The sequence below is a fragment of the Anolis sagrei genome, chromosome 3 (genome assembly GCF_037176765.1).
Source record: "Anolis sagrei isolate rAnoSag1 chromosome 3, rAnoSag1.mat, whole genome shotgun sequence".
Taxonomy (NCBI): Eukaryota; Metazoa; Chordata; class Lepidosauria; order Squamata; family Dactyloidae; genus Anolis; species Anolis sagrei.
The window spans coordinates 29,365,301-29,382,513 of NC_090023.1; the positions used below are offsets into that span (position 1 = coordinate 29,365,301).

Below are 17,213 nucleotides of genomic sequence, written 5' to 3' on the forward strand. Positions count from 1 at the left end.
CTCCATTGGAAAATTTAGCTGATTGCATGGTTATTTCTGATTGCTCTACAATATCCTTTCCATGACATTCCCTGGAAATTACACGCTATTGCTTACCAAGCTTATCACTATGACCACACCATAGCTGAAGATATAGGAACCTATCCAAGCCCGTATCACCAGACACACCACATTCCATCTCAATTGTACCCCTCTCCTCGTGGATCAATAAGCTGACACTTCAAATGCTCCAGTGACAGCTTATCAAATTTTTCACCACTATTAAGGACCAACCAGTGATGAATGAGTCCTGAGCCACTCAGTATGTGGATCCTAATTGGACTGTTTCTAAATTAGAAGCTAGTGCAGAAGTCTTCAATATCTGTCAGAATGAAATAAATATGCCCAGTGTTCACAATTGTGGCATGTCGTTTCTTTTGAGTGCTTTTCCGCTAACATCCTTTCTGGCCACTCAGAATAAACCTCTGGTTTTGCCTTTGACCCATCAGTGTGTTATTCAGTCTTCTGGAAAGCTTGACATGCTGGGCCTCCGACTCCACACTCACTGAAGATGCTGGAATCACTTAATAGGAAAGCAAAGGTAAACTCCCCCCCCCCCCCCCCCGAGCAAATTATGCCAAAACACCCTGTAATAGGGTCATCATGTCAGAAGTAATTTGAAGGCGTGGAGCAATAAATAGCAGGATTTTAACATTTTACAGTGGTGATTTTGCAAAACTAGAACATACAGATAGAAATCTTTCTACAGACATAGCTCCCACCTAGATTTCTCCTTTCACATCACTTAATGTCATTTTAAAATGTATATGTGCTTTCAAGTCGTCTTTCAATTTATTGGAAATGCCATGAATTTCATAGGGCTTTCTTTAAAAACTCTTTTAAAATTAACATTGTATTTCAATCGAATTATCATTTGGAGAGTTGCTCCCTTAAGACTGGCATGGTTTGAATTAAAATCTGTTTGGCCACTGTTCTGGAAAAACCCATCTGAATCATGATCTTGAATTATCACCAAGAATTGCAGGAACTGAGTACTCTGCAATTTTGTGGGTTTTATCATAAAACCAAAAGACCAATGACTTTTTGTTGAAGTTAGTAATAACTTTGATGCTGAATGACTAGGGGTTTTTGCATTTATTCTAAGACAACTGTGTATAACAGACTCATTTTTAAATTTTGCTGGGCATGCCTACCAATAAACAGGGCAGGGCTGAATAAATGTGAGCAGTCTGAACAAATAATTAGGGCTTAGTAATGCAACACAACATCTACTGCAGTAAGAGACCTACAATTGCAGCTGCTAAGATTCTGCAGTGCTGGCAGGAAAATGCCAGTGACTCAGCAACCACATTTAACTATGAGACAACCCACTGCTATTATAAAACTTTTTGTACTACAGTAAGTAATGCATAGATTTCTGGTGTATCCTAATGGATTTTTAATTTCATAGGAGTGGAAAGTTTTACATTACCCAGAACATTTCTTACAATTACTTTCAGGCTGGTTAATATCCTGTCAAGCAACAAAGATTGTTGTATCCCCCAGATTAAGGGCACATAAAAAGAGACAGTGGAATGAGACTGAAGGCCTATCTAATTTAGCATTTGGTTCACACAGTAGCCAAGAAATTACCTGTAGGAACCCCACAATCAGGATATACAACCTATGTTTTGCTTTTCCATCAAGTGAAGTTTGCCAGGTCTACAGTTAGCAAGTTCATCCTCAATTTAGATATGTCAGGAACTCATCATACCAACCTGCTCTTCTATAGTTACAGATGATGGAGATATATTGGATTTGAACAGCTTCAATTTTGCACCTCTCCAATAGCGCAATTGAACTAATTCACCATTCCATGTCAGCAGTCATATTATACTGCTATACATTCCCATAATCCTGCTTTCCTGCATGACTGTGGTTCCACCAGCACCATAGTTGTATTAGCATCAAAAAGGCAAATATAGGTTTAAAATAAAAAGAAAACAGCCATTTTGGAAAAAGAAGGAATAGAGGAGAGGTGGAGAGAAAGAATATTGTCCCCTGACATGTTAATGCTGGCACAAAAGTGAAAAGGATCAACTATACCAAGGTTGGTGATAGGAACATCACGGATTGGAAACTACTAAAGGGGTTTCCCCATCAATAGCTTGAAAACAGTAGAATCACTAGGGAGGGAGAAGGCAAACCCATGGTGGGATGCTCATAGTGTCACTGAAACCACGTTAGCTTGCCAGCCTCATGTGATAAATTGCTGTGCTTCCCTGCATCTACAGACAGAGAGCTAATTCGCAGGGTAAGCAATGCTGGAAGAAGATAAAGTCTGATTGTATTATCTGAGATGGCTTTAAAACTTATGAACCTATTCTCCATTCCACTCCCCTCTGTCTCTGCATTTGTATGAGTGTTTGTTCTTGTGCAATGTCAACACAGAAAAAGCCAGGAGTTTGGGGATGGGGAGACTAGGGACACAGCCAATACCTGCATGCACTTGGACTCATCCTATTGTTTGGAGCAAGGCAGCTTCATGACTCATGAGCCTTCTTGCTGCATAAGCCCTGGCAGCAACAATACAGGCTTTGCAATAAAGCTTCTGGGGCTGGTGATGAGCTGTCCACAAGCAGCAGCAGCAAGATAACATTTGTCAAAATAGTTGTGCTCTCACAAGAGAAATAGATATAGAATCATAGAGTTGGAGGAGACCACAAGGATCAACCAGTCCAACCCCTTGCCATGCACACAAAACATCCCCAACAGATGGCCACCTAGCCTTTGTTTAATTTTTGATTTATATTCAGCATGTACATCTCATATCCAGAGAAAGATTTAAAATGTCAATCTAAGGGTCACCTAAGGGGATCTCTGTTCCTACAAGTGAAAACAGTATGGTGTAATGGTTTGAGTGTTGCACTAACACACTGGGAGACAAAAGTTTGTGTATGGGAGCCCTCTGGGCATGGAAACACTACTCAAGCATGGAGAGCCCATTGAGTGACCTCGGGCAAGTCATGGTCTCTCAGGTTCAGATGAAGGCAATTGCCCTCTGAATAAATCTTGTTCAAAATACTCATGGTAAAGTTCCCTTAGGGTTGCCGTAACTCAAATGATTATAAGACACAACAACATCTATCAATAGGCACAAGCAAAAATGCCAAATATTTTTAGTTCAAATAACGTAACATGTTTTGTTCACACGCACTTTCTTTGCCAGTACTGCTGCTGCTTTATATTACAATGGTCCATTTGATGAGCAGTTGTACATGTCAGGAGTAGGTACAGTGCAAAACCTACAGGGCCATGCTTCTGAATTTTGGTCCCCTTGAACTTTCAAGTAGGCCATAGCTGTGCTTTCATGGTAACCATCTTGGTCACCTCTCTGGCTACTTGATCAAGAGTTTGTTTCAGGGTAGCAAGTTCCTCAGAACAGCATATCATAGCTCCACGAAAGGATCTGCACATTTCTGATGGGATTCCGGGAGGTGAATATTGTTCAGCCCTCCGCCCGAAAGTTGGGTAAGAACAGGACTCCTGGGGGAGGTCAATGATGGTTCCATTGTCCATGATGGACACCTCCCCCCCCCCAAAGGGCTGCATTCCTACTATATGTCTTTTAGAAAGTTTACTGTGATAGTTATGGCATCAATACTTTCTCATTTTATAGATTATATACTCACAGCCCCCGGTGTGCAGTGGGGTAAAACCGCTAAGCTGCTGAACTTGCTGACTGAAAGGTCGCAGGTTTGAATACGGGGAGTGGTGTGAGCTACTGCTGTTAGCCCCAGCTTCTGCCAACCTAGCAGTTTGAAAACATGCAAATGTGAGTAGATCAATAGGTACCACTCCAGCGGGAAGGTAAGATCGCTCCATGTAGTCATGCTGGCCACATGACCTTAGAAGTGTCTACAGACAACGCCTCCTCTTCGGCTTAGAAATGGAGATGAGCACCAACTCCCAGAGTCAGACACGACTGAGCTTAATATCAAATGAGAGGAAATAGGGCCACCACTCTGTAAGGGCTTTTGAAAGACCCTTCTCCATCTGGCTCCTGTCCATTCAGTTGTTAAGAATTTTACAACTTTAAAAATTAATATCAGTTTTCCATTGTTATCATCTTTTCCTTTGCTTTTTTTAGTGTGAGCATGCAGTTAAGGCCTGCTTTGTTTGTTATTGAGATTATATAACCCACCCCTTTTTGGCTGAAGAAATTTATTAAGATACTTCAGATCAATTGAGAAATAAATTCAAATACATAATTGAGTTAACCTGGAGTATCAGCATGTAAAGGGATCGTGTAGCAATTTCTTTTGCTTGAGAAGTTGTCTTACAGTTGGTCTTACTGTTTGCCATCCACCCCTTTATTTTTTCTAACAGATGATCTGCAATAAGAGATATTTTCCATCCTTTACTACCTGACCCAGTTAGCTATGGATGTCCAGAACTGTGCCTGAGACTTCTACGTGAAAAGCACGTACCTCTACCAGAACAATCCCTGTAATGTTAGGAACATTCAATAGATTTTAAAGTCGCACCCCGAGTTTTCAAAATAAAAGTAAGAAGTCATAACTAACATTCCATTCTGAAACACTTTGTCAGTAGCTTACATGCTTTAAGTATGATCAGTATAGAAATATATGATATTTCGAGTCAGCTGTTGGTTCAATTTCCAAAATTACGTCTCATTTCTGAAGTATTCTATTGTTCAGTTTTCTGCAGTGGTGCAGTATGTGAACAGCTGTCGAAACCTATTGTCACATTTATGTCGTTATAAATTTCTGACTTAAGAGAGTTGTAATGGAATTCTGATAATCTCATTTCTCTCTCTTCCGCTTGTGGGACTGAGGTGGGAGGATAGGAACATAAAACACATGACAGAGAACAAACAATTTGTATTGTTGAGGACAAAAGTATGAGCGCATTTGTCTTCCTTATTAATTCCTTAATGTAGTATTCCAGTTCTATGAACAGCGTCTCTCCACTGGTATTTGCATCAGTGGGGAGAAAAGGGGTTTTAAAAATACTATTTTAATCAAACTGGCATCCTCCCAAGACTACATTGAATCAACAAAAAAAAAATGGGACATCTGACTATGGAACTGTAGTGCAATGTGTACCTGGTACCCGAGAGTGAGCACCAACAATCAAAACTATAATACAATCCTCCAGTTTCACAAAAGTTAAGAAACCACACATTAATATTTACAAATACAGTAGGCCCTTCACTTTTATGGGGGTTAGGGAAAATGATGAATTTAAAAACACAGGTTTTTTAAACCTGAGAGAATATGAAAGCCTTGTTTTGGGTGTGCCCCCCCCCCCCAAATTTCCAAGCTGTGGTTGGTTGAATCCATAGGTGCAGAGTCCATGGATACAGAGAGCTTATTCGTATCTATCCGAACGTATCTCGGCCTATCAGCCCACCAGGACCCTAAGATCTTCGGGAGAGGCCCTTCTCTCCATCCCACCTGCTTCACAGGTGCGGCTGGCGGGAACGAGAGACAGGGCCTTTTCTGTGGCGGCCCCGCGGCTTTGGAATGCCCTCCCTATAGAGATAAGATCAGCCTCCTCGCTGATAGTATTTCGGAAAAAACTCAAGACATGGATGTTTGAGCAAGCATTCGGCTAATCCGATGCGATGAAATCTCTGATCAAGGACTGGCAATCACAGACAACGAAATTGGATTATGATTTTAATTTAAGAGATGCATTGGTCTGTATTGGTGGCCCAATACTGTGTATTGTATATGTATGTGTTTTATATTTTTAAATGGAATATTGTTGTTTTTAAATGTTGTAAACCGCAATGAGCCGCCGTTTTAGGCTGAGATATTAGCGGTATACAAGTGTACTAAATAAATAAAATAAAATAAATATTCTACTGTTGCATCATCCAGATAATGAATAAACATTTTAAATTATGCACAAACCTCTCCCCCCCACCCCCTCCTTTTAACCTGGCTAAAAATCCACTCAGAAAAAAATTTATTCAGGGAAGAGGATTGACTAAGACAAAAGCTAGGTATGCCTACACATTCACTAGGGCTTGGCAAAAATCAAGATTTGCTTTTTGGATTTTCCCCCTGAATATTTTCAATCCATTAGTACTTTAGGAGGCAGAACTCATAGATAGGGAAAGGCAACTGTACAACTGAGTAGAGAAAAGACAGGGCAGAGGATAGCTTACTGTCAATTCATCATAGAGGGCCTGGCCTGGCATTAATCCCTGGTTATCCTCTTTCTGAATAATTGGTCAACCAACCTTCCTGGAATCTTTGTAAATGTTTCTATAGGCAAAACACTGACCTTTTGTCATGTGTGCTGACATTTTGAACCCTCAAAAATAGATTTTAGGGGTGGGTATGGACTGGGCTGTAATGATTTGAATATTGGACTAGAACCCCGACAGGCCAGGGTTCAAAACCTTGCTCATTGGGAAAATCATTCACTCTCGACCATAGAGGAAGGCAATGACAAACTTCATCTGGATTAATAATATCCAGAAAACCCTATAGTGGATTCACCAGACATTGGAGACAACTTTAGGGCACATTGTTGTTGTTCTTGTTGTGTGCCTTCAAGAGACATCTGGCTTAAGGTGACCTTAAGGTAAATTTATCATGAAGTTTTCTGGGCAGAATTTGTTCAGAGGCAGTTGTTTACTTTTGTCTTTTTCTGATGCTAAAGAAGGATGGATTTGTGCAAGGTCACCCACCGGCTAAGAAGAAAAATTGATAGCATTGAGCTGTTAACGTGGTGCATAAACTGCATTAATTCCATTGTGTAGAGGCACCTATAGATAGGAACCATCTGCTTAGGAAGTTTCTATTCTGGTTTATTTGTCTTTGCTTCAATGCATGCTGTTTCGACTGGAAGTCTGTTTGTATTGTTTCACTCCATCGTTGAAAATATCCCAGTCCATGTTGGGATTAAATTGATGGTAGTTAGAGATAGTTGGTTAGGCCTGATGCATATGTACGATGTTGTATCAGTACACGCTTTCTATTTTTTCTTATTAAATAATCTGTTTTGGAAATACACAGTCATTTGCCATTTTTCCCTTCAAAGGAAGGAGCAGGGCAATTTTCTTCATAAAAAGTACTATACTGAGTCAGTAAAGCATAACCACATATGGTATTATTTCCCTCACATCATGTATGCACCCAATGTGTTATCCAGCCAAGGCTTTTCATGCACATTATTTACGTATAATTTTGGCAGGCAAAACAAGCAAGAAACCCGTAGCCAGCAAAAGCCAATATAAAACATAAGGCTGGCAAATATACAAGGGAATGCAACTGTGGCTCTTTGGATGTCCCTCGGTGAAGTGGGGGGAAATGTGAAACTTGTGGTCTATAGATGAAATTTTCCAAGTTCTATACCAAATAATAGAGTAGTTTGGCATGATGTCAAACCAACACTTCTGCTTTTCAAATCTTTTCCACTAAAAGCTGGAGAATACAAGCAAAATTAGATCAGTTACACGAGTCTCCTTTTATCTTGATGATTTACATTGGTTAACTAATTTACCTGAGGCTATTGGTTTCAGTCTTCATCCTTTCGGTGGCCATGATTTCTTCCTCCTAGTACCCAAAATGGATAAAGGGGCAGTTTCTGCAAATATTCATCAGATTCTCATCTTTTAAAAGGGAAGCTTCTCTTACTGACCACTTTGAATGGTTGACTCATTTCTTGATCCCTTATCTCCAAAATAATATCATATTTTTCACTCCTTATCTTCTTTCCATCAAATCTTTTTCTTTCAGGCAGCTCTTCAAGGGCTTGGGTTTGTTGGATTCAGATTAAACCGAGTGAGTCTATTAGCAGGAGCATTATAGCAGCTAGTACCACAACTTCCAGTAAAAATCACACTATTTCTTGCTCTTTAAAGATGCCCCTTGTGGGAAAAAAGTGGGAATGTAGAAGTGGTTTTCTTATTTCCTGGGATACAAAATGCAGCGATTGAACTTGAGATCCTTTGCTTTCATCTTTGAATCTGGGACTGGCCACGTCGTATCATCACATCTGGGCTCCTAAAAAGTAAAAAAGAAAATGAGTAAGGCGAGAGACTGACATGAATACAGGGAGAAACGACACTGAAGGGTATGGAAAAGTCATTTCCTCTGAAGAGAGAGCTACAGTTCCTGACTATTATGAGTCATGTTACTAATTATACATTCCTCTGTATGGTTGTCATGCTCGAAAGCCCAGGAAGTCTAGCAAGAAAAGAGTTAAGCACTTTCCTTTTCTTCTTATGAAGCCCTTCTAAGAGAGAATATCTGCCTGCTTTGTGGGTTTTTTTATACATTATCCCAATTTACTTCTGACATGATACATAATAAATAAATAAATAAATGACCATGTTCCAGAAGCTTTCTCCTGATGTTTCACCTGCATCTATGGCAGGCATCCTCAGAGGTTGTGAGATCACAGCCTGAAAAACTTACAGCAACCCAGTTATTTTAGCCATGAAACCCTTCAACAACACATTAAATAAATGTACTTTGCCTTGCCCAGGAGTATCAAAGATTAACTGAACTATTTGGGAAATGCATAGCCTGGAGAAAGTTGTGGTGAAAGAATTGGTAAGCTACACACTACCCTCAAAAGACTATTGTGGAGGCTTCTGTAAGTCCCATTGATTTCAATGAGTCTACTTCATCTGTGATAAACATTAGATTTAGGTCTTTATTCTTTAAAAATAAGTTTAAAAGAAGGTTATCTTGGCCGTTAGTAGTCTAATAAACTGTAATAAACTTTATTTTTAACCCACCCTCTCACCCTGAAGGGACTACATCTAGGAACTTGTCCATATTATGGGACTGTGGATAAAACGACACTGCTCATTAAAAATATGGCCAGAACCCCTGGGTCAGAGCAAAGTAACATCAGACTAACATTGTTGCCAGCAGTAATGAGTATACCATTCATTCATGGGTTGGTGAATCACCTCTCAATGTCTCTCTCGTAATGACCTGGCCACCAGCCAACCAGCTTTTAGCAAGTTTTAGTCCCACTGAAAACCCATCTCTTATTACTGCATGCATCAAAAGGAGATCACCCAATAATGAGAAGATTAAAAATGAGCATTTTCCTGAAGATGGTTTATATATTTGTTTGGTATAGTTTACAGAAGAATCCCTTTAAACAAATGTTAGCAATCAAGAAAGACCTATGCTTAAAAACAAGAGACACAAATAGGCTAGAGAGGTTTAGCCATGGGATTGAAGCTTTCCCTCCACAGAAACGAGAAGTATGCCATCTGTTCTCTAAGCTTTGGTCTGGAATAAAAACTGTATTAGATTCCAAAGTGGGATGGTTTCCAGCAATTGATTCCCAAGAAAGCTTCCATTGATAGTAAAAAGGGAAAATGCTGTATAACAAAGTTCAAAAGGGCAGCCATGTCAGTCTGTTGAAGCAGAACAACAGAGTTTCATGGCACCTTTAATATTAAGGTCATGTAACTTCTTCTGCTACTTTTTTTTGTTTTTCTAACAAACTATTGTCCAGACTTTGTTGAGCCAGATTATAATGCATTTACTGTTGAAAGGGAAATATTTTATGTTAATAGAAGTGCAGTGGCACAGAGAATAAGGAAAGTAAATGATGCATTAAATTTTTGCTGGATATATAAGCTGCCTTGAGTCCCCTCCGGGGTTGTGAAACCCGGGGTAGAAATGAAGTAAATAATATTAATAATAATAATAATAATAAGAAGAAGAAGAAGAAGAAGAAGAAGAAGGCAAAAAGGTAGTCTTGAGTTTTTCACTCTTTGTTTTCCTTGCTCTGTTCACAATGAAGTGAACTGATAGCAAAGAATCTGTTGATATCCTATATTGGCAAGCTCTTTCATACATGCAGTTTCACTTTTTGGGCATTGTGCAATGGCTGTGTTTAGTTCATTATTACGTAACTGGAATTTAACAATACTAACTATTTTGCATGATCTTAAATCCTTAGCGTATAGCCATTTACTCTTTAGATACATTTACATTTGACTCTTCTGATTTATAGTTGATCCCATGGATCTTTTGTAGCTGGGACTTACTGGATTCCACCCAGTAAGATCCACATTCTAGAACAAAGCATATGAGTTTTTCAGGTATTTCGATGCAGCAATTTATTCACTGGGTCTGAAGCACCAGTCATTGTGCTTGTTCCATTGCACAATGGAATAATAGGCAGGCAAACTGGTAGATACACAATCAGCTAGTTGTACAGTGTTGTGTTCAACAGAAGAGTGGTATAACAAAACTTTAATAGTTCTACATGTGATTTACATTACATAAACACAATGTTGGATCTGAGCCGAGCTCTTATTTCATTTCCTTCCTACCAGTTCCAATTCACAAATATGTAGCTAGTGTATTATTTTGAGTATTCTCTACAATAAACCTTATTTCCTCTATTTCTCCCAAGCCATTCTCTTGCTCTTTAAACAAACCTCGTGTTCTTTCAAAATACTATAAAGATCTGTCTGGTCCAGGAAACTAAGTTGAGTCAGCTCTGATTAATATTTGGATGGGAGATTGACAATGAATACCAGATGCTGTGGGCTATATTTCAGAGGAAGAAACTGGCAAAATTACTTCTGAGTGTTCCCTGCCTAAGAAATCCATGGTATAATCAGAAGTCAGCAGGCAACCTGAGGGCACATACATCTTTTCCATTTACTTCACTCCTTTGTTAACAATTATGAGGGTGTTTTTAACTGTCTCATAAAATATTATACAATATACATTCTTTAAATTCCAACCATTTAGAGATTAGGAAAAGTTCCTTGCTTGGATTACAACTCCCAGAATGCAGAAGCAGCTGCAGATTCTAAGAACTGTAATCCCCCCCCCCCCAAAAAAGAACTTTTGCAAGCTTCATTCAAACACCCACAAAGACACAAAATCACAATAGTTTGGAATATGAGTGACTGCAAAACTAGAGTAATGTATTTGCTTCTAAAGGAAGTACCTCAATATTCAGGAAACTAAAGCAGCTCAAATATTCATTGTTAATAAGTCACAGATAATCCTCAGCCGCATAGGGCCCAGCAGATTCTCAGCTGTGTACCATTTGCCGACATAAGAGGTATGGCATTCAATAAGCACGTGATGGGAGAGTGTTCATATTTAGCCACCAAATTTAGCTGAGTGGTTCTCTCATTTTGATATTCCAATGCCATGTGCTCTCTGAAACTTACACCACACTGAAACTGTATCTCTAGGCGTAGAGCAGAAGAATGATAATTATTGTTACTACTTTGTTGCACAGTTGAGAAACATTTTTCATAAGATACCACCCTACAATGAGATTGTTTCATTTGCTTCTTTTTGTCTAAAACACTGTCTCAAGAATAGCAAGCTGGATGTGGAACAGATGGTATTAATGAGAACAGCTGAATTTGGGTGGAGTTTCTGGATGTACAATAGGTTCTCACTTGGAGACTACCTCTCCAAGTACTTTTATTTCCAAAAAAGTCATATTGTGAATGTGATATAATAAAAGATAAAATTCAGTTGTTACTTGGCTTCAAGATGCAAGTTGGAAACAGAGCTCAAACTCAAAGGTTTGGGGAAGTTCCAACCACGAGGACAGAGACGTAGTTTTTGGAATTCCTTCTGTCTTTATCTTATTAGCCATCCTTGAAGAATCTCATCTAAATCCCCATTCCATGATCTGAAATATTTCTCTTTCATTTATTTATTTATTTTATTATTTATTTACTTTACTTGTATACCGCAGTTTCTCAGCCTAACAGGCGACTCAACGCGGTTTACAACAAAGGTACAACAGTCAACAATATACAATTTAAAACCATAAAAGCATAATACACAATATTGACACAACAATAACAACCCAATGCATCTCATGACTAAAATCGTGCTCCAGTTTCGTCGTCCATATTACCATTCCTGTAATCATCACATTAATTGCACCGATTAACCAAATGCCTGTTCAAACATCCAGGTTTTTAATCTTCTTCGGAACACCATCAGTGAGGGGGCTGATCTTACCTCCATGGGAAGGGCGTTCCATAGCCGAGGGGCCACCACAGAAAAGGCCCTGTCTCTCGTCCCCGCCAGCCGCACCTGTGAAGCAGGCGGGATAGAGAGCAGGGCCTCCCCAGAAGATCTTAGGGTCCTGGTGGGCTGATAGGCCGAGATACGTTCGGATAGGTAGGTTGGGCCGGAACCGTTTAGGGCTTTAAAGGCCAACGCCAGCACTTTGAATTGAGCCCAGTAGCAAATCGGCAGCCAGTGGAGCTGGTGCAGCAGAGGAGTTGTATGCTCCCTGCGCTCCGCTCCTGTTAGTATCATGGCTGCCGAACGTTGGACTAATTGGAGCTTCCAAGCCGTCTTCAAAGGCAACCCCACGTAGAGAGCGTTGCAGTAGTCTAAACGGGATGTAACCAGAGCGTGGACTACCGTGGCCAAGTCAGACTTCCCAAGGTACGGGCGCAGTTGGCGCACGAGTTTTAACTGTGCGAATGCTCCCCTGGTCACCGCCGAAACCTGGGGTTCCAGGCTCAGCAATGAGTCCAGGATCACACCCAAACTGCGAACCTGCGTCTTCAGGGGGAGTGCGACCCCATCCAACACAGGCTGTAACCCTATACCCTGTTCGGCCTTACGACTAACCAGGAGTACCTCTGTCTTGTCTGGATTCAATTTCAATTTGTTCGCCCTCATCCAGACTGTCACAGCAGCCAAGCACCGGTTCAGGACCTCGACAGCCTCCTTAGTAGCAGGTGGAAAGGAGTGACAGAGTTGGACATCATCCGCGTACAGATGACATCGCACTCCGAAACTCCGGATGATCATGTCACCTTGTCTTTGGAATGTCCTTTCCCAGAAATACTGATTTAACATCAACTTGAATATCCTTTCAGATCCATAAAAATACATTATCTGTCCAGCTATTGCTAACTTCAGTTGTCTTTTTATGGCTTCCATTGGATTTTATCATCTGGTAATAGCTGCTAATCCTGCATTTTTCATTCATTAATTACATACTTAATTTGTGTTGGTTTATTAATTAATTTATTTTAATTTTTTTGTTTTTTAAAGATTTGTTCCAAGGCATGTAAGAATCTACCAAGGAAATAAGTAAATTTGATTACTCTGACTCTATCCAACCATCACCCAGGTTAAAAAAAGAAGCAAAATTTAAGCCCTGTTCTAGTCCACAAGTGTGAAACTGATGGGTCAAAGGTCCAGTTTGCTACACTGAGTTCCTCAAACACACACATGCATGAATACATAGCTGCACATCCCTTTCTTTTTCTTCGTTTTGAAACCTTTATCAGAATCGCATTATGTGGTTATAAATGCTTTAGCACCACAGTGAATCCCATTCTGATCCCTAGCCTGGGAATAATGAGAGTTGTAGTTAACACACCTGGAGAAATCAGCTTGAAGAAATCTATACTGTCAAAGTAGTTTAGACAGAAATCTGGCCAGATAATCCAATTGTCATTCTGGGCAGAGAAAAGCTACAATTCAATGTGATTTTTTTCCCTGCTGACAGAATAGCAAATTCCCATTTTTACTGTATAAGTCTCCCTTTTGTGTCCTTAGAATCTGCTTTAGTGGTCTGAAAGACCCTCCAAGGCTATTTTTAGGAGAGCAGGTGTCTGCTACTTTAGCTTTGGAATTAGGCCAATGCAACTGGGCCAATGTCTCTCATGTCCTCTAGTTCCTTGTTGTTCCCTGTTGTTAGTGAGGCACATTCCAGCTGCTTCCTCCCAAGGTTTCCAGTGCATCACTCTCTACTTTTTAGTGCCAACAGACACTACTATTCATGCACATACATAAACTCAAGGCTGTCATTCCAGCTTCTGGAGACAGTGAACTAGTGAAAGATAGCATGGCCCTACTGGGGACATTTATTCACATATAGTGAAGCAGAGGTATATTAGCCTTTTGCATTACAGTGGCAACTGGTGCTGTTCCATTTCTTCCTGGTGTAATGCCAGAGTTTTTGCCATACAAATAATCAGCCCAGGTCACCAAATTTGTAAACAACCCCTTTTCCAAACTTCTTAATTCAGGGATAAGGTGGCTGTGTTCAGAGCACATAGTTACCCAAGGTCTTACTTTTAATATTTTAACCTTATTTTGTTCTGTTTGATTCTTGCTTTGTTCCTTCCCAATGTAAGTTTTGAAATCATAATTTTTTATGTTATTGTTTAATTTTGGACAGCGTATTATTGGTTTAGATGTAGATGTGGGTATGTTCTGGGTCTGAGTGGGTTGGTTTATTTGTCTGGTCTAGTGTTTACCATTGAATGCTTGCTGATATTTGTTGTTAACCGCCCTGAGTCCCCTCAAGGAGATAGGATGGGATATAAATGAAATTTTATTATTTTTACATGCCCCGTCTTTCTTCCACCTCCAATAGAGAAATAGAAGTAAGGACTGGGTGCAACATGGGTGAAGTCTTCCCTGAAGGTTACCATGATCTCCTTGATTCTTTGGTTTGGTGTGGTTTGCTTTTTAAATCTTTGGCAATTTACTGGAACAACAACAGCTCATTTTTGGAGTATACTGAAGAAATACCATACCAGCATAATTACATCAAGGGGTGGAGGGAATAAAAATCAAGACTTGTTGGGTGGCAAGAAGCTTCCAAGGAAACAGCCCTATATAGATGAGGAGCAGAAAATGTATATGTGGAGATACTGAATGGCCATCCAAAACCTGCCCCCCACGCCTGTATTTAGTAAAACAATAAAGCAAATTATAATTATACTCATCAAAACTGAAGCACACAAGGCAACATTACAGTTGAAGTATCATAGCAATTCTACTAGATGATGCAGAGGTCTTCTTTGCCTGCTCTTTAGCAGGACATGGGGTTAGTGGGTAAAATATCTAAGTCAGTGGTTCTCAACCTGTGGGTCCTCAGATGTTTTGGGCTTCAACTCCCAGAAATCCCAACCGCTGGTAAGCTTGCTGGGATTTCTGGGAGTTGTAGGCCAAAACACCTGGGGACCCACAAGTTGAGAACCACTAATCTAAGTGTTCAAATTGACAACAGTCTCAAGACTAGACAGAATTAGCTAGGTAGGTAACAATCATTCAGCCCTTTTCACAATAAAAGGATGTTTTGACTCCGTAAATATATGCAGTGGCATCACTATGGTTGATATCACCTCCATGTACCTCTTGTACCAGACCACACAGAACCCTTAGTAATGTTTTTGTACTAATCATATCCATAAATCATTACTCGTAAAGCAGCAAATATGAAAAGCCAACAGCAATGAAAAAACAGCAACATGTGGTTGTAGCACATGCAGATAAAACCATGTGATTCAAAGCATTATTGTAATTGAGTAATGACAGCTCTGACCAGCTCTGTGCATTAGATGGTTGTGTGTGTGTGTTTTTTTGTGTGTGTATTTTTATATGTGTGTGTGTGTGTGTGTGTGTGTATCAGCATAGAGGTTTAGCTTGTAGGTATATTGATGATATCGATTATAAAAAGTGCCTTTCTGCTGAATCAAAACTGCACAAATAGGTTATGGCCAGTTATTTTGATGTCACACCCTCTGATACTGTCATTCAGAGGGGTTCACACCTCCCACACTCTGCTAGCAATGCCACTGGGGATATACATACTTCATGCTGACCTGCTATATGAACGTAAATGCATCATGAAGTCCAAAGCAGTCAACAGCATTAATTTTTCATGGATAGTTAATGCAGCAGAAATCGAATTTGATGGCAGCAACTGAAATGGCAGTGTGCATGTTATGGCAATTAAGAAAAAAAAATAGCATTTTCTGGGATTACTTGCAGACTTGAACCTTTTAGCTGAGACAGATTAAAGCTTTTTCTGAGGACAGAAACTAAAATAGAAATTAAAAACAACAGAATAGCCTCTAGAGAACAGTATTCTGATCTATAATGCTTTTTCTCATAGCATCTTCTTACAAACCCCCAAAATACCACCAAAGCATACATTAACAGTCCAAGGTCAAGCTGATAGTCCAACAGAGATGCAAACTTCAATAGAATGACACAAGAGAGAATCCAAATGTCCATTCCAAGGTTAATTCAGAGTCCAAAAGCTAAGGTCCAAGGTAAGTCCAAGGTTCAGGAAACACCAGATATGAAGAGTCCAAGGCCGTAACTTCTAGAACTGATATTGCAGCCAGTAACCAGGTACTAGTCTTTAGCTCCTTAAGTCTTAAATTCACAGGTGTTACCTGTTGCTGGCTCTCTTCTCAGCTTATCTCAGTGATCTCCACAGCAGAAACCTCTCTTTTTGCAGGTCTGTGAAACCTGGCACAGTTTAACTCTTCCTCAGCCCACTCAGAGGAACTTACTTGCACTTGTTCAGCAGGATAAGGAGGAGTTGCTCCTTTCATGGATGTTGCTTCACAGCTTGGCTGAGGGAGCTGCTCTAGCTCTGCTGTTGAGCCTTTCACAGCATCTCCTCAATCATGCTTTCCAAGTTGTCCATGACACCAAGAATATTCCATTAATCAAAACATTTGCCAATGTTAAGTAAAAGGTTCTTATTTCCTTGTATTTATTCATATTTATCATGAAGAGATTGCTGGTGAAGAGTCTCTTGATTTCCCCTTAAACAGCTTTTCTACTATAACCTAATGTCAAATCCTAATTTGATTGAATAACTATTTTCCTTGCATGCTTAAATATTTCAGTATAAACCATCCAATGAAACCAATTTGTTATTTATTTATTTATTTATTATTTATTTCTTGCATTTATTGACCGCCCCTCTCAGCCCGAGGGCGACTCGGGGCGGTGAACAGCAACAAAGAAAGACAGTGTACAGTGAATCACGACAATACAAACCAGACAAATACAACATAACATATACTATACTAAAAATCCGCTTCGTCAAGTCCTGGGGTCATAGCCGAAATTCGTAATCCTAGTTCATTCCAGTGTCATTCCAAGATACACTCAGTTGAAGGCCTGCTCGAAGAGCCATGTTTTCAGGCCCCTACGAAAGGCCATCAAGGAGGGCGCCTGTCTAACTTCAGCAGGGAGGGTGTTCCACAGCCGGGGGGCCACCACCGAGAAGGCCCGCTCCCTCGTCCCCGCCAGACGTGCCTGTGAGGCAGGCGGGACCGAGAGAAGGGCCTCCCCGGATGATCTCAAGGCCCTCGTGGGCTCGTAGGCCGAGATGCGGTCTGCAAGGTATTTTGGGCCGGAACCGTTTAGGGCTTTGTAGGATAGCACCAGCACCTT

The 17,213-nt window shown here is 40.2% G+C and overlaps 1 protein-coding gene across 3 annotated transcripts in view; it reads right to left on the minus strand.

Moving 5' to 3' along the window:
• The window catches only part of SACS (sacsin molecular chaperone), a 66,938-nt gene that overhangs the window by 40,027 nt on the left and 9,698 nt on the right, over window positions 1-17,213 (minus strand). The window contains exons 1-2 of one of the 3 annotated variants that reach the window (XM_067466574.1): window positions 8,765-8,783; window positions 7,522-8,024 (exon numbers count right to left, since the gene is read on the minus strand). In XM_067466574.1, coding sequence (XP_067322675.1) covers window positions 7,522-7,562 — 41 coding nt within the window. In that variant the 5' untranslated portion in view covers window positions 7,563-8,024; window positions 8,765-8,783. Of the gene's footprint in view, window positions 1-7,521; window positions 8,114-8,764; window positions 8,784-17,213 lie in introns of those variants that run through there. The other 2 variants (XM_060770932.2, XM_067466573.1) reach the window with 2 other exon arrangements.